The 18422-nt window shown below is 41.0% G+C and overlaps 2 protein-coding genes across 2 annotated transcripts in view; both read left to right on the top strand.

The window, feature by feature from the left end:
- zgc:101569 (uncharacterized protein LOC449822 homolog) overlaps nt 1-5308 on the top strand; it is a 50123-nt gene extending 44815 nt beyond the window's left edge. Inside the window, exon 8 of the mRNA XM_042399801.1 lies at nt 5232-5308. The gene's annotated coding sequence lies outside the window, so the exon portion shown is untranslated. The remainder of the gene's footprint in view (nt 1-5231) is intronic.
- The window catches only part of bmp6 (bone morphogenetic protein 6), a 49413-nt gene that overhangs the window by 24095 nt on the left and 6896 nt on the right, over nt 1-18422 (top strand). The window contains exons 3-5 of the mRNA XM_042399796.1: nt 5232-5424; nt 9888-10036; nt 10161-10358. Coding sequence (XP_042255730.1) covers nt 5232-5424; nt 9888-10036; nt 10161-10358 — 540 coding nt within the window. The remainder of the gene's footprint in view (nt 1-5231; nt 5425-9887; nt 10037-10160; nt 10359-18422) is intronic.

The raw sequence follows: 18422 nt of genomic DNA, 5'->3' as shown, positions 1-18422 counted from the left end.
CATTCTACTTCTTTCTTTTCTTTATTTATTTCTCTCAATTTCTCTTTTCTTTCTTTCCTTCTCACTTTCTCGCTTTCTTTCTTTCTCTTTCTCTTTATTTTCTCTCTCTTTCTCACTCTCACTCTTCTCTTTCTCTCAGTCTCTTCTTTCTTTTGCTTTCTTTCTCTCTGTCTTTCTTTCTCTTTCTTTCTTTCTTTCTTTCTTTCTTTCTCTATTTCTTTCTTCCTCTCTCTTTCATACATTCTACTTCTCTTTCTTTTCTTTATTTCTCTCAATTTCTCTTTCTTTCTTTTTCTTTTTCTTTTCTCTCTCTTTCTCACTCTCACTCTTCTCTTTCAGTCTCTTCTTTCTTTTGCTTTCTGTCTCTCTGTCTTTCTTTCTCTTTCTTTCTTTCTTTTTCCTTCATATATCCTTTTTATATCCTCCCTTTGATTACTCACTCTCTCTTTTCGTTTGACTTTCTGTCTCCCGTGTCTTTCTGTTTCTCGTAGCAGATTAAATAACCCAAAGTGTTTGAGTGAATCATCACAGAAAGTCCCTGATAATATCAGCTTTAATCGTTTAGACTAAATAAACATTAACTTTGTCATATTCTATGTTTGGGTGAAAATTCTCATGAACAAAGACGGGTGTGTGGTAATAAAAGGAAGCCATAAACTGCACGTACAGATTATCATTCATGCACATATGACACATTCACACTCTTTTCCTGCAAATTCCATTGTGCACAGTTTGTACCAAATCACTAATATAATCACTTTTTTTCCATCTTTAGAATCACTCTGAATGAATCCCTCCCTGAATCATCCAAATCTAAATCCCTTTTCCCTTCTGTGTGTTCCTGTCTCAAAGCTCACGTCATGGTAGATGAGTACAGAGGTTGTGCTCCCTGTACGCGTCGTGTGAAGACTTTCCTTTGATTTTAGATGCGACTCCTCAGTGGATTTCAATCGAATTTCAAGCTGAGAAGGTGGAGAAGCAGCTGGAATGCAGCTTAACGCTGTGGCTCCCAGGCCGCTTCGCAGAGGACTGCAGTGATAAAGCTTATGATTATGTGAGATGTGAGACTGCAGCTATTTAAATATTTCATAGTTATAATTGTTTGTCTTCATCTGGTAGCTCTTCAAAATAGCTCCCCTCGCTGAGATTTTAAAAAATGATTCATTTGAACTCGAAGCTGCTTGTGACTTGTTGAGGGAGCTCAGGAGAGCCCTGAGATTTTGTTCAGCGAGGAAAATAAACGAAAAGCGTTCTGTGAATTTCATTAAAGTCTCATGAAATAGGTACATACATTTTTCACTTCAGTGAAAGCAGTTTTCTCCCAGACTAGAATCGTTTTCACTCTTCTTATAACATTTTGTCATATTTTACTGGAAATACAAGGAATAAAATGTAACAATAAGAGGAAATGAGTGAACATGTTATTGTCTCCCCATCAAGGCTTTGAACACTCTTGTTGTTGTGCAAGTCTGCGCATGTGCAACTGGCCCTGTACCAGCAACACAACATTTAAAAATGGCTGTCAGAGGAATGTATTATGCTGCTATGACGTCATATCACATAAATTGTAGATATTAGGAATCTCTCACCGCTGCAATATTTCCTGTGCAAAAGGAACAACAGAAATATCAACAAATGTGTAAAATGGCAGGAAACCTTTGCTGGCAGTTACATCTCAATAAAATCCAATATTATAAGGTTACTCTAGTGATTTTCTATTTATATTTCTATAAAGTGTGTGAACTATAAGAGACATTAAAACAAAAGGTCAGAACTGAAGCAGCAGAGGCTGAGAATCCTGAATTTCAGTCCCTTGTATGGGTCAAGCTCCAAAAACACTAGATCCTACATTTCCCACAATGCAACATATAGCATCTTTTCGTTAAAATCCCATGCCTTTCAAACCCCACTCCTCCAATTTGTAATACCGGCTTTCTGTTACAAATGTTAAGTCTTCAAGCTCAAGCAGAGAGACTCTTGATGAGGTCACTATGACATCATCAGGGTGATTTTCTCAAATTTGACAAAGCTCATCCGGCTCCGCTGCTGAAAATATTGTACAACTTTCACAGATTTGACAAAGCTCCTCTTCCCGAGCCACAGAAGACATTTTGCATATTAACTGTTTTCACAGGCTGCGTAGCGCTAATCGTGGTGAGTAAACTGAGCATGTGTAAGATCGCTGGGGTGCCCTTTAAGACTAATACATTATATTTAGCTACACTGTAACGGAGGCTGTACGCTGTTTATATCTGGTTTCACTTATTACTGGAACTTGTGTGATTACAGGGCTGCATTCACAGCATAACAATCTCATTTCATCTCCTGATGAAAGTTTACCTTTGCTCGGTAAAATGCTGAGATTGTCAGTACAGTCTGTTAAACACACTCTGTACAGGTGCTTGTTATTTTGTACATCTTACTATTGTATTTTTCAGCAAATGTAATAAATATTTGATACATGCATGTGAAACTCCTCCTGACCTTCTCACCACCTACACGAAGTTTATCAAAGAGCTTTCGTGCCAAAAAGTCAGTAGATTTTTTAAGAGGGAATATAAAATTTCAAGCTGTTGGTCTTCAGGCCCGGGGGTGTTGGAGGGAGTGTTGTAAAGTCATTTAGAGTACCATGACCTCTACTCAAGGCCTACACACACATTCACACTCACATGCACACACACAAAGTTTAGCTGATTTATCTTCCCTTCAACACAAGCCCAGATATCACACACAGTTACTGCAACATCTGTGTGTGTGTGTATGTGTGTGTGTGTGAGTGGGCAGCTTGAGGAGTAAGAGGATGAAATGGTCACTGTCACATCTGATAGCAGTCACAGTGTCTCTGTCTGATGTGAATAACATCTCATTCTCTATAGGTGGTTTCCTCTCCTCTTTGAAAAGTGTTTGAAGTACAAAGAAGCCAGATTGGCTGAGTCGCAAACTGAGATGCCTCAATTATCATAATTTGTTTTGACCGAGTTGCAGCAATATGTGGTTCAGGATTGGACTACTCAAGCTCCTCAGAAATGCTATGAAGCTAGACAGACATTCCTTCCCTCCCTGCCTTTTATGCTTGGTTTGTTACTTAAGTTCAGCATTTATGTAACTTGGAAATGTCTTGGGATGAGGGGAGCTTTGACCTTCCTGGGTGTGGGTATAAGGTGGGGCTGGCACTTTTGGGAGAGTCTGATTGGTTCCAGTATTCCCACATCAACACAATTTTCTCTTCAGCTGTGACTTGGGGAACAAAATGTGTCATTGGTCCATTTTGGGCGGGTCCCCACATCATAAAATTACCAGAAAGTTTTAACAAGCCTGGCTCAGGTACAAAAATACATTTTTTTCTTACCTCAGGTTTGGTTCTTCTAAATAAAATACCCATTTAAATAAATTCAAAATGTTGGCCCCTTTACTTTTTTGACTACTTCAGATATGTAATTTCTTAAATATGTCTGAAACTGCTGGACACACTTAATTATAGAGCCATGTGTTGGGGTAATGTGGGAAGGAGATGTTTCCAGTGGACAGTCTGCAGTCACTTATCTAGTCACAAAGACTCCTCATATTGCTATGGTATGTCAAAGGATGAGGGCAACAATGAAAGAGAGACTGAACGTGTGTATGAGGAAGAAAATAGTGCGAAAATCAAAATCTTCTGTTCCACTAACAAATTCTAGTGTTTTGGATATAGAGATCTCATTTTTAAAATAAACAATTATTTGGTTTGTTGCAATGAGAAAATCTTTACCACTTTCATGTCTGTATAATAAATACACAGCTACAGCCAGCAGATGGTTAGCATAGCTCAGCTTAGCATAACATAAAGACTGGAAACAGGGAGAAACAGTTAGCCTGGCTCTGTCCGAACTAAATCTGCCAACCAGCAGCACCACTAAAGATAGTCTTCCCAGCTTGTTCTGGCATATAACCCCTGTAAAACCACAATTTGCCAATTTTTACATTTCAGACTTTGTGTGGATTAACCATATAATGTGGTAATTGGTAAGCTCTAGAGGTGTTGGTGAGCACATTTTGTTACCTTCAGGCAGAGTTTCAAATAAACATATTTCCCAAAATGTTGAGCTATTCCTTTAACACACGAGTCCTGCAGCTGCAACCGTAGTAGCAGAAGGCAGAGTAGACAAATGTATGATGATGAATATCTATGTTTGGTCCACTGCAGGTGAAAAACCTAGTCGGTTGCATAAATCCAGTTTTGGTTCCCAGTCAGTCTGCACTCTGTGGTGGTGAAACCACAGCCTGTTGAACCTCTCTGTGCTGAGTGGAAACTGGCATGGAGATGATGATAGTGTATGTATGTTTGTGTGTGTGTGTGGTTGTGTGTAGCATACGAGAAAGTATTTAAATCAGTGAGAGTGTGATGGAGTAAGAATAGTAAGAATGTGTTGATGTGTGTTTTGGGTGCTCAAGCAATTAAGTTAGGCTACTTGTTTTGTGTGTGCTTTGCAGAATATAGCACATATCTGAGGTTTTAGCTACTGTTTATGCCTGCATGGGTATTTCTGTGCACGACCTTCTAATTGCATTCGACATGCCCCTCTTTATTCATTTTCCTCTTCTCGCTCTGTGTGTCCGTCGTCATACTGACTCTGCTGGCCCTTTGCTGTGGGAGAAAAAACCTCCAGCTGAGACAGGAACCGATTCCCCAGAGAGCACATTATCATTATGGCGCATATTGTACTTAAAAGCAGAGGAGGGAGCGCATTTGTTGGTTTTTGTCATTTCACGCTGTCAGAAGTGGTCTCAGAATGTCTCTAGGTTTGCTGCCACTGAAAAAAAAATCATGGGCTTTTGCTTCGGACTGACAATAACAGGGGTTTATTTAGGGAAACTGGAAACCACAAAACCTATTAGACCTTTAAGTATAAATCACATGTGATGGTTTTAAAGGCTTCTATGGTCGATCTCAGCGCAGTGTCTGTGAAAAGAATATCCGCTCATCACTCACTACTGTATATTTACACGGAAACCCTGTTTGTAAATATGTAATTTAATCCTATTTTCTGAAAATCGAAGTATAAATCTAATCAAACTACAAGAACAGTAGTGAGAAGTGCAAAAGCATACCAGTGTTTAACTTTGTCTAGAGAGGTATTTTTCTTTCCCCCTGTCTTTCTCTTCAGGGATAACGTTGTGACCGTGTGTGTGTGTGTGTGTGTGTGTGTGTGTGTGTGTGTGTGTGTGTGTGTGTGTGTGCTTCCATCCCATAGTGGAGTACGACAGAGAGCTCTCTCCGCAGCGGCGTCACCACAAGGAGTTTAAGTTCAACCTCTCACAGATCCCCGAGGGTGAAGCTATCACCGCAGCCGAGTTCCGACTCTACAAGGAGTGTGTGAGCCGCGCCTTCCGCAATGACACCTTCCTCCTCAAAGTCTACCAGGTGGTCAAGGAGCACCCTGACAGGTAACACACACACACACACACACACAGTTATAAGCATATATATTGTACTGTAGCTCCTTGTTTCAGTCCTTCATTGAAGCTAAATACATTAAGTTAGATTATCAAAGCCAAGATTATTGTGGCTGCATCCTTATATCAGATGGAAATATTTTTATTTTATACAAATTTTCCTGTAATTCAGAATGATGTATTTGTTATCTTTAGAAACTCAGGGATCCTAAAAACATGCACAACATGGGTGTTCATTGATGCAACATGGATGGACCTGATAGAGTTACACTGGAACTTCGATTTAAAATAATGTATTGCTGAAAAAAAACACGCTCAGTCGACTTTTTTCTGGATACTAGAGGGTAAAGAGTATGATTTGAAAAAAAGTCACCTCTCTATCTTTCTATCATTCTCCCTGTGTGTTACATAGACTCTGGGCTCTCGCTGTGTTTATAATGTAAAATCAAGCAAAACCACGTCTTACAGAAATAGCACAGCTTCAAAATCCTCCCGTCCCCCAAATGAGCACAGCTAATACATGCCAAACATTTACATTACGTCTACAGGGGTAGATAAACATCCAGTAAGATTTCTGAATGATATTTGTGTTTTATCAAGCCCGCCCAGTGAGAACCAATACTAACACGAAGAGAATGTCTGATATATACATCTAATGTTGCCTGGTATATTTTGTTTATCAGTGAACACACATCAAAGTAACTGTGTGCCAGTCTTTCTTCATGTATAAACTGTGAAGCTGTAGATGTATGGAGAGCCATTACGCTTGATTAATATGTTATTTTGTGTTAAGCAACGTCAAGAAACAAAAACACCTTCGGGTGGGGTCTCTAACACCAAATGTTCTCAGACTGCAGTCCCAGGATAAAGCTGATCCACTCTGAAATCCTCGGATTGAACAAGTTTAACACTTTCAGCTATAGATGTAGGCAAAGTATATTTTTCCGTCTGTCAAAAGGTTTCTATGGGTATCAAAAGCTACTTATTTGCTGCATTCCTTTATCCCTACAATGGGTGGTTTGTGCTCTCCAGCCTGGAGGTAAAGCCTTTTATTTTTGGAGATATTTGGAGATTAAAGGGCCCATATATCTCCAATTTCTGTATTATTGTAGGACAGCTTTTCTTACCTTGAAGAAAATTACAGCCTAGATGGTGCGCTATCAGGTGGACAAAGATTGTCGCCTCTGTATTTACATTTCATGAGAGTGAATTAAAGGTGCAACATGCATTCAGTAAAAAAAAATCAAACTGCTTATTTTACAGTCTCATCTTTAAGATGCATGTTTAATTAACTGCTCTGAAAGTGTCTCCTGAAGATCGATGAGCAACAATATGACAAAAAGTACAGCCGAGAAGTAAACAGTTATTTGCTCTATAAAGGCTTTGCTGTTGTTTTTCTCATTTTCTGCTTTTTTGCAAAACTGTACCTTTGTAATCGCCCAATCAGCGGGGAGCCTATTAACTTTCTTGTGCCCCTCCTTCCCGTAAAAACCTGACTCCTGTTTTGACTCTAAGCCATAATGATAGAGCGCTTAATTAGCCTGACACCCTTTGTACTTTTCATTTGATTGGGGCGGTTTCGCTAACAGCAGGCAAGGAATGTGAGAGACTACAATGCCAAAAATGTGGCAGGCCTGACATCCAATGAGAAAGGGCAGGTTGCTGCGAATGCTGTTTTTACTGACCAAAACCCATTCAGCAGCATTTTGCCAGCCGTTACACTGTAGCTAACAGGATGATTTCATTCCTCTCTTCTCTAATACACATACTTCAACTCCTGCTAGAGGTAATATTACCTTTATTCTCATTCTTAGAGCACAGAGAGCTCTTCCCTGATCTTTTCCCTCCAGATGTCTCACTTACATATTGCTTTTACATTCTTACAAATATGCCTTTTCAGCAGTTTAAAAGATGAAAGCGCATTAGCTTTGAGCTACACTCTCTCACATTGCATCACAATTTTAACAACAGCTACTGACAAGACTTATAAAGGAGATTTATTGTAGCAAAAAAACACTACTTTGACCCTTAACCTTATTATTCCAGTTCATTTAAGCAGTCAGTCAATAAGCAGTTTTACAGTAGGCTCTCAGTAGCCTTCGCCCCGCAGGCGGCTCTGTGATGTACCCCCTGCTGTTCTTCGTCAGGCGAACGGTGGCTGTGATGATGAGGCGGAAACATCGGTACGCTGGCTCATGCTGTGACAAACGTGTGAACTTAGCAGTAGGGTGGAGAGCGCGTGTGTGTGTGTGTGAGGGAAAACAGGGACTAGAGGCTCATACGGAAGCCGTCAGAAACACTCTCATTAATGACCAATAAAGAGGCGCTGCTGATGCATGACTGCAGGGGCATTCTCCGAACACCTGGATGATTGCGAGGCTTTGATGTCGGTTTGGGAGGAGGGTCTGACCGACCCGATGCTGTGTTATTACTACTGTAATGGGACAGTGGGAGGACAAGCCCTCTTATCACTCACACTCTGTCTTTTCCTCACATCTCCTCTGCTCTCTTTTCATTTAACACTCTGCAGTGGTATTATTTCTCTTCCACTGTTTGACATCTTCCATTTTGAAGCCTGATTTCATTCTCACAAAACATTGTAAATGATATTAACATACCTGTAGCCTGATACCAAAGATTTAATTCCTTCCTTTCCCCTGTCCCTCAGAGAGGTGGACCTTATGGTCAAACCTACAGTGGAGAAGAATACAGTGCATTTTCTGTTAAGTGCTGCTATTCATCTTCCTGTCATTTTGTTATGATACTGTTACCCTGATACGAACCAAGAGCTCCTGTGTCTCTCCTGAGTTCTTAAAGAGGTAGATCTCTTTATCTCCGCTCTGAGCTATAATGAGACTATACTGCACAACAACAGAGCAAAATGATCAGACTGAAGCAGAGCAGACACTTTAAATCATATCCTGTTTCCTCTTTTTTTGTATTTTTCATGTTTTCTGATGTTGGTTCGTATTTTATACACTCCTCCTCTCTCTCTCTCTCTGTAAGTTTTGTGCTTTGCTACATACTTCTCAGATGTGTCTCTCCCTGTACGTTCTCTTCCTCGGTGCTTAATCAAATGTGTATCATTTCTCTGTGTTTCATAAATCCTGTCTTCTTGTCTTTTTAAAAAGTTGGGTTGCAGGATTTTTAACTCTTAATCTGCTTTAACTGAACATTTTTGATCATGGGCCAGTTTAAAACTAACCTCTACCCCATGAAAAACAAATTTCCATCACATTTGTAAAAGCCAAATTTACCCATTTTAAGTGAACGGATCAAACCTGGCAGCTCTGTCAGAACTTGATTTAAAAACCTTCAAGTTGTGGCAAACTTAAAGGTCAATGAAGCTCTGGTTAAAAAATAATTTTGAAATCTAAATGGGAAAGAATGATCTCATCAAATCGTGACCATGGCAGTCATGGTGTTGGAAGTCTTACAGGATTGCTTTTTTAAAGAGGTCATATGATGCCCCTTTCTCAGTTTAATATTTTCATTTTTGTGGTCTATTTACAAACATTTGAATGTTTTATGGTCAAAAAGCACCTAGTTACAGCTGTACAAGCCACGGATGCAGCCCCTCTGTCTCACTCAGCTTTAAACGGTTTTGTGTCTGCTCAATGCCCTCTCCTCTGATTGGCTAACTGTTTTCTGAGTGACGCACGACCAGGCCAACCACAGGTACCAGACTGTAGCCTACTGTAGCTAGGTAAAGCCAGGGCTCTGGGTAAAACTCATCGGTAAATTGTGCTGACCACCACTGAGGATAATGTTATCCAACCTATGGAAGGCTGTGCAATGACAAATTTGCTTCTCTCTGTCTCTCCTCTGTTCCGCTCTGTGTGTGTACATGGAGGGACTAAGCCCCGCCCCCAGTGAAACACAGAGCAGAGGAGAAGAGAGAAAGTAGTGCGACCATAAATGACAGCAAAACATGGTAGAGACTCTCACACTGAGCTGAAATGAAACAAGTGCACATAAATGAGGTAAATTGCATAAGGCAATGGTAGAGGAAACACTGAGCGAATAGTTGTGACATCACAACCTTAACGACTCGTTTAAAGTCATAGTTTCTGAATATGGGCTGTGTGTATTTCTCCGTGGACTGAGCGTTTTGATACTTTCATAGTATTTATATAGCACCTAGACCTGCTTTATAATCAAAAAAGAAATGGAAATCACTTTCTACAATATGTCCCCTTTAAATCAGATAAATTAGATAATTATGTGTTTGTTACGACTGCCAGCAAGCTAATTTCTCTCATACATTTTATCTTTTTCATTCATACAAATAAATTTGTGGCCCTAATCCTCTTTCGTACATTCACAATTTGTAGCAAAAAACTTTTTTTTTTTCCTCTTTGGCTCTGTACATTTTGATGTTTAACTCAGCAAATAAGAATGTTATCTTTTATCCAAGCAAGTTTTCCTTTTTATTTTTTCACATGTTCTCCCAGAGAGGCAGATCTGTTCCTGCTAGAGTCTCGCAGGCTTTGGGCTGCTGAGGAGGGCTGGTTGGAGTTTGACATCACCGCCACCAGCAACCTGTGGGTGATGAGCCCGGTGCACAACCTGGGCCTGCAGGTCAGCGTGGAGACCAGCAGTGGTAAGACATTAGATTATATATTAATTTTAATGCACAATTCACTCAGTTTCACATGAAAACAAACATGAATCTGTAGTTCGAAGTAAAAGTCATATAATTTCGAGTGCTGTGTCTTTTGAAACAGGGCAGAGCATCAGCTCCAAAGAGGCAGGGCTCGTTGGACGTGACGGCGCGCTGGAGAAGCAGCCCTTCATGGTGGCGTTCTTTAAGGTCAGCGAAGTGCACATCCGCACCGCCCGCTCCACTGGCGGCAAACGTCGCCAGCAGAACCGCAACCGATCCACCCAACCACAGGATGGATCCAGAGGGCCCAGCCCAGCAGGTCAGTCTGACATCTGCTACACGAACACTGAACCTCAACTGACCTCATCACACCGCGCAACAATGAACACAAGCAGACACAAAAATGACCGCGCCCTAACCTCACTACATCCGTAACTGATGGCTAACCTGTTGAGAGCAGGGGATGGGCAGCATGTGTTTGAAGTATCCCTCTTTGAGAAACTTGATAAATTGAACCTGACTTGTGCTGGATCTCTTTAATCAGCCCCCGTCAGTTGAAAATCCTCGCCCAGGGATGATGTCCAAAATCTTTTTTTTTACTGTAGTTTCTCTGTATGGATTAAGGGTATTACAGTGTATCCCAGAAACTGCATCTTGAACGGTGAATATATTTCTCAGAGCAATATATAAGATGTGTTATTTATGAAGGGGATTTCTGTGGCACCTCTCCAGACAGGCTGAGTTATTGAATGGTGGGTTTGGCTTGAGTGTTTAGCTAAAAAGACTAAAGTAAATGAGGAAAAGATGGAGTATGAGATATATGGGTGGTGTTAGAGAGCATAGAGCAGAAAGGAGTTAAAGAACTGGGGGTCAAACAGGAAAAAAAGAATATATTATGGTAAAAAGAGGAGAAGCAAGCATGTCAGACTGTTTATTTGATAATATAATAATTCCCAGTAGAGAATTTGGACAATAGAAAATGGCAGAGACACAAAACAGCGCAGTAAATATTAAAGAATTTAAGACGCAGACGGTGAATCATCTTGACAGGTGACCTCATCCTCCTCATCAGTCCCCCACGCTCCTCTTCCTACTCAGCAGATGATGTAATGGTCAGGTATAAGCTTGATGTTATGAGCTCCGCAAATTAAATCAAACCCTAATCCGCCCACCTTTCACCTGCTGTGTAATTCTGGCCAGCCTTTATAGCGCTTAAAGCTAAGCTGCTCCTGTGAGGCTTCATTGTGTGACTGCTACAGCACATAAAGCTCGCGCTCAGTGAGCCTGCCGTTAATATCTGTCTGATCCTTGGCTAATTTGACAGATGAAGCATCACGCTAATATTAAGCCTTCACGCCTCAGAGCTTTGACTCAGAGAAGATCCCTGTGTGCAGCAGTAAATATAGTGTCTCCAGCAGGAAACCACCTCTATATATTTCAAGTATTGGTGATATTTGGTGATAACTTTTCTTACATCCAGTATATTTTAAAATTCTTGCTTTCTACCATATCTTCACATGACAACTATGGTATGGTTAAGGTGAGAGAAAGACTGGTTGTGGCAAATAAACTTTGGCTAAACTATGGTTAAGATTAGGCAACTAAAACTCTTTGTTAGGCTTAATCAAAGATCACAGTTAGGGCTAATAAAAAGGTGAACTTTCCAGCTTGCTACATAAAGGGTACACTATTTTTTGCAGTGGCACTGAATGTTGCCTTTGGAGGTAAATTGTGAGAAGATCATAACATTATGTAACTTCTTCTTACTTTACTTGAATAGTGTACCTTGGATTTATGTCATAGATGTCAGCCTGAAACCTCATCAACTTGATTCTACAAATGGCAAAATAGTTCAAACTGTGTTTAGGAAAGTACACATAACATTGTTTACACAGGACATACAGTAGTATTGCTGTATTTAAATATCTCATATAGAGCTGTGTATTGGCAAACCTTCAGGTAGCCAAAATTGTTTGGCCCAACAGCAGTCTGAATTCGGCACACCTGCTTGTGGGACTCATGTCAGACTTGTGATAAATGACGTGCCAGAATCAGCCCAAGTATATCTGTGCTGATTCCAGAGACTGAGACTCTCTTAAAATTAGTGACGGTGCTGCTAACTGTAGCCGAGGCTCAGCCATAACAGCTCAAGTCTGCGCCCCCAAAACCTAGCCAAATCTGGCAGCCAAACTAGGCCAGAGCCGGCTCACTTTTGGTCGTCCGATGCCAGAACACAGCTTAGTGCGTTGACACACAGCTGCAAACGGCCCGACTTGGCCAGCTACCTGGGAAGCGATTTACCTTTGCTTTGCTTTTTCTGCTCACCCGATTTAATTGCTATACCATCTGCATGGTATACAGAAGTATTTGCTGGACAAGCTGGGTGTGCTCTCTCCACTGCTCCCTGAAAGTCTTTTGCTGAGATTTGTTGGCTTTATTTTCTGTTTGTTCAGTGCATCTCCTTCGACTTCTCAGTAGGTTGCAGCATGCTGCTGTTAACACAAGAGGTTGTAAGTTAAATTCCTGCAGGGCCTTTTCTCAGTAATTGCATTAGATGAAAGCTTTGGCTGACATAACAGAGAACAAAGACTCATAATTTGTTATGCTACAGGACAGTTAGGGTGTACCACATGTTCAGTTTTGGCTCCAGACCTATACTCTCTTCTACCCAGCTGTCACTTTTGGCTTGAGATGTCCTAAGATGTCTTAAGACTTTAAGTCGAGATGTCTTGAAGACACAGTGATACGGGGGTACACGGTGAATCAGGGGGCTAAGGTGTACACCATGTGTTCACAATGTGGGTTCCTGTAACGGATGTCATCCCTGCTTTCCTCCAGTAAAGGAATATTTATGTCAAATGTAAATATATTCATAATTAAAGAAAGAGTTAAATGCCGTTATATAACAGTCTGTCTCTCACTGAACTACTTTTATAAGCAAACTGTTAACACAGCAGGTTGTCTGTAGTCTGTTTTAGTGTCCCAGTCTGTGTCAAGAGGATGAGAAAACCTTCTCTGATGTGAATCTGCTCAAAAATTCTGCTCTAACAAGGACAATCTGTTAAATATGTGTCCTGGAGGATTGGACTTTACATAACCCAAAACATCAAGACCTCTCCGCCTCGCCACTCGGGACGACGGGGAGTGTAAATATTTAGATCCTACACAGGAAGCGGGGAGGCCCCCCTCGCGACAGCCGAGTGTCCGCGGCCAGTGGAGGACTGCTGGGATTGGACGGGATGGGAGGATCCGTGAGGAATTCAGGAGGGCATATGGTTTCAATACCGCATCACTCACTCCAGAGACAGGGAGGAGGACAGGATGGATGGGGAGAGCATCCGTCTTGTGGAGCTCTCATAGGGAGAAACAAAATGTGGATGTTGTCCCCCAGTTTCTGTTTGGCACAGAGCTTCAGTACATCAGTTCAAGCCACTGCAGCTTCACCTAAAAGGAGTATTTCACCGATAATTCACCCTACTTTTTCCGAAAAAACATGAGATCTAAGGCCGGAAGGCAGCAACGTGTTTGTTTTTAATTGCTCTAGTGTGCACTAGCTTTCACACACTGTAGAGGCTTTTTAAAACTTTTTTTCAGCACGAGTTACTTTGCTCTGTGTGTATTCTGAAAATAGATTTTATCCTCTGCCCAAATTGCATACTCCTGACCTGTGTGGTGCAATGATTTTACTACATCTTTTTTATTAGGTTGTCCTCATTTCGAGTGCAACTGACAACTGAAGAACTATTTTTGTCCATTTTCATTTAGATTTTGGTATTTGGCCGCACTGCTTTGCTTTGTCATAAATTCCTAAAACGCCTTTCTCAGTGTGCGAAGGATATAAAACGACCTTTTAACATGGAATCTACATATTCCCAGCTGTATTCCCTGCAAGGCTTTGGGCCTTGTTATTTTCTCATTTTCATAATTTTGCGAGCTGGATTTAAAATGACATGTGATATTAAATACCTTCCAGATGACACAAGAGGACAAATTCGGCCAAATAGATTTCTGCAGCATTAGTTTTTAGATAATGGTGTGATTATATGAGTAATAAATCAGTTTTTTTTTCCACTTTTTACTCACAGTTTTGTTCTAACGTCTTGGTCATTTGTTCAGTTTAGTAGTAATTTACACATTCTCTTAAATTGTGAGTTATGAGAACAATGCATGAATATTTTTGATATTTCCGCCCCCTCTGGGCGTGCCTGATCTGTGCGGAGTGGAAAATACTGCTGTGTACCTTGCCAAAAGAACAATACAACACCTTTAAAGGTAATTTGGGGTTTTGTGGGCGAAGAAGGCCGGGGAGGTAATGGGAGTCAGGTTGGGCTTTGGCTGTGGGGGAAGTTAACAACCATCCGGGGAAGGAATATCACGTCCCAGCAAAGCACAGGCGGCCTGTAATTAGGCCTAGCCAGTCATTAGCTGCGCAGCTAAAAGACTGACCACGCTAACAGTATCGCTTAAAGAATTATAATAACACGGCTCTTGGCCAGCTGTGTTTTTTCATCTGTCTCTTCTCTCCTCCCGCCTCCTCCTCATTCTCCTCACTCCTTCCCCACCCGACCTCCTTTTGTTTACCGTTAGAGTAATTAGACATGGCGGAGCTCCCTCGCAGGGTTTAATAACCTCTGTGATGAAAGACAGGAAGAAAGATAAACTTCAGTAGTAGTGCTTGGAGGGAGGGATGGAGGGAGAGGAGAGGAGAAGGGACAACAGTGACATTCTCTCATGTCTTCATGGGCATTGGGACTCTCTCCTTCTGTCTTCCGGGTTAAGGACGCAGATTTTATTTTAAACATTGGGCTATACTGTATAACCCAAGTTTTCTGTCACCACCACCTCTATGGGAGTTCATGTAATTGCTACTGTAAAACATGCAATCTTTCCTTGCTCCAAAATGAGTCCTGATTTGAGAAATTGCTGGAGTAAACTATAGAATTACAGTGAGGCGGTTTGAGAGATTGTGGTCTGTTGGGCTTGAAATTACTTTTTAATGTCATATGTCACACACACACATATATATACACAAACACACACACACACACTTCATACACGTAACACCCTTGCTATAAAGTCTGAGTTGGCACCATTTGATTCTTGTATTTTCGGAACGACATGTGATAAATACAATTTATAGCCTTTTCCTCCTGACAGAGGTGCTGGTCAAAGTGTTTTTGAGGCTTAATGAATGGCAGGTAGTGTAGTGAAGGGTTAATGTCAGCCCGGGACTCATACAGTGTATCGAAAGTCTCAGTGTTAAAGAGCTACAGTGCCTAAGCTCAGTAAGGAGCAGTGTTTCCCCTGCTATTGAATAGACAGGGTGGGGAACCAGCAGTTACGGCCCCACCTCAATGAATTCAATGTGAATTAGTTTCAGTGGAGAGTTTTAGTGTCACATGGTCAAATGGATGTTTGTCTACTCACAGAGAAACATTTCCAGGTTAAACACTGTTAGGTAAGCTGCTGTAAAATGGGAGCAGAGCTCAGTGCCATTCACATTAGCATGTCCTTAAACGAACTCCTGCTTTCCCCCCATTTGATATTCAAATATTTGGTCCCGACGAAGCAGGTGAAACTGGAGTTAATGTCCTTTAGGCGCTGCTGATGCTTAAAGGAATAGTTTGACATTACAGGAGATACACTTATTTGCTTTCTTGCCCGAGAGTTAGATGAGAAGATTGATACTACTGTCATGTCTGTATGGTAAAAAAAAAGCTACAGCTAGCGGTTGGTTAGCGTAGCTTAGCATAATAGTGGAAGCAGGGGGAAGCAGCCTGTTAAGATTGATAAGAGTCCAGAAAGTCAATACACCTGGTCCAAGAAAGAGTCTGGCACATAACCCCCGAATAGAACCACACCTTGTCTTTTTTCTACTTTGTTTTTTGTAAGGATTAAACTAACAAGATTTAACCTTTTAATCAGTGAGCTTTAGAGATGCTGTTAGGTGGATTTTGTTACCTTTGGACAGAGCCAGGCTAGCGGTTTCCCTGTGTTTCCGGTCTAAGCTAAGCTAACCCATTGCTGGCTGTAGCTTAATTTTTACTTAAAAATAAGGTAATTTCCCAACATGTCGAACTATTCCTTTAATAAATGAGTCATAAAACCATCTGAATTATGTAATTTTATATTTTTTGGGCTAACCAACTACGCCTACTAGAATACTCCCAAAGACACTGGAGTGTCATAACAGACTTAGTATAAGTATTAGTACATATTAGTATAATAAGTATAATATGCAGACTACGTTTCTTCCCACCTCAGCTCTCTGTCAGGGAAAGGAAAAAGAAATGAATGGAAGCCTCATGGGAGCCGGAGCTCAGCGGTAGCTGTGTGGCATTAAATTTTTACAGGCAGGAAGGGGAGATGTGGTTTATGGGCACCACAAATCTGGGCCTTTACACTCAATGAAAGCCCACAGTAAATATCAGCTTTATTCCTCTTAAAGAGCCCCACAGACTGTAAATGCAGATGGCTTTAAAGGCCGAGAGGTGCAAGGAAAATGAGTTGTGTGTATGTGTGTGTGTGTGTGTGAGAAAGAGAGGAAAAGGGAATATGTTGTTAAATACCAAACCTTATATCATACAGCATACAGAAAAGCAAGGTATTATTTTAACATGTGTTGGTATCCACATTTTGTTCATTGTCATTTTCATTGGAAAAAAAAAAAAACTACAGGAAAAATATCTGCTGATTATATAACAATATCTTGATATGTTATGCTAATGTGTTAAACGCTGCTACACACCAATTTTTACTGCAAGTGTGCATGGAGCTTGCTGATGATTCAACTATATGTCTGACCGCACAGAATACTCACCCATTTAATCAATTTATTCTGATAAGTAAACAGAGGAATACGCTGTTAATACAAAAGTATTAACAGTAGAAAAATAATTAAGATACAGTCCTATCCAATGTCTGCAAACAAATCTAATTGATGCCACATATGTGAGATGATCAGTTGTTGTTTTTTTTTGACCAGGCCAGCAGTTTAAGTGATGAGTGACTTTATTAATGTCTACCAGTGTAGAAACCTGACAAGTGTGCAGGCAGCTCTGCAGCTTCACTCACACTCAACCCTGTGACCTGGAGCTGAATGTCACGCACCATAAACTAGACCTGGATGAGGGAGCAGGGGGTCCCTGGGACTGTGTGTGTAATACGGGTATGTGTAGTTTGAGGCAGTGAGTACAGCACTGAGTACTATATGTTATTCACAGAGAAACACACACAAAGAGAGACATGCTCACCGTCACATACACATAAAGACTGAGCTCTTAAAACTGATCGATGTACGGCTCCGTTGCCCCAGTCGTCACATCATGATTGAGTCTACATGGTCCACATTCCAATAGAGACTTATAAATCTCCACACATTAACTCTGTAAAAGCCCTATTATACTTTTATTACTGTAATGTGTCATTTAAGAGCCATTGTAATTCCTCTCTCAATAAACATCACCTCAAGTTCACATCAGGTCATCCAAGTCATTCAGCCTATCGGCTTTGTTCTTTTCTGGCACTTTTCCTCTGCCCTTGGTTGTTTCCTGTATATAAACACTGTACACACTGCACATGTCCCCTACAATGCATACTAAAAGTGCTTTTTATTTGCTGTTGTAATAATTATAGGAAAAAATCAGTAGGATCCTGCAGCAGCTGGTCTAGAACCAGACTGTTTCCTTGTTTGTGAAGGTCAACACACAGTAAATCTGTTAAATCCAAATGCTCTCTGCTGTTGAAGACTCTGGCAGGTCAGTCAGTCCACAGGGAGGCAGGATGAACACCACATGACCCTGCATTCATGTGTTTACACAAACACACACACACACAGACGGAGCCGAATATGCATGCCTGAATGCAGAGTGCCCGTGCATCCATAAAAAGATTACACACCGGCAATCGCGCACATCATCAACGGTACACACACTGACATAAAATCTTTTAATTCCACATTAGAAGACACTCAGCGAACTGCACTTCCTATCAAAGAGGAAGGAAACCTAAACTGGGGAAACACCTGACTGTATCCGACAGTTATGGCTGACACTTTGACCTCACTCGCTGCCGCCTGTCGTGACCAGTCTCACCTTTCCTTTCCTCTCTCTTACAAAATTAACCTGTTGAATCAAATGACGTATTCACGTTTTGCTGTAATAAAAAGAAAGCGGGAGGATTTATATCACACCCGATCTGCATCTGATTTTTGTGATGACATCTGAAAGGCAAATTTTAAGGAGGTGCGGGTGAAGCAGGTTGAGTTGAACATGATGTGAACAATATTCTCTTTTCTTGCTCTGAGTCTTCCCTGTCTCCTTCCTTTTCTTTCTCTCATGGTTTACTTCAAGCTGAGATGAATCCAAGTGCCAAATTCAACTTG

Source organism: Thunnus maccoyii, chromosome 21, assembly GCF_910596095.1.
Source record: "Thunnus maccoyii chromosome 21, fThuMac1.1, whole genome shotgun sequence".
Classification (NCBI taxonomy): Eukaryota; Metazoa; Chordata; class Actinopteri; order Scombriformes; family Scombridae; genus Thunnus; species Thunnus maccoyii.
The sequence above is the reverse complement of the archived record's forward strand: the minus strand, read 5'-3'. Positions and strand labels throughout refer to the sequence as shown.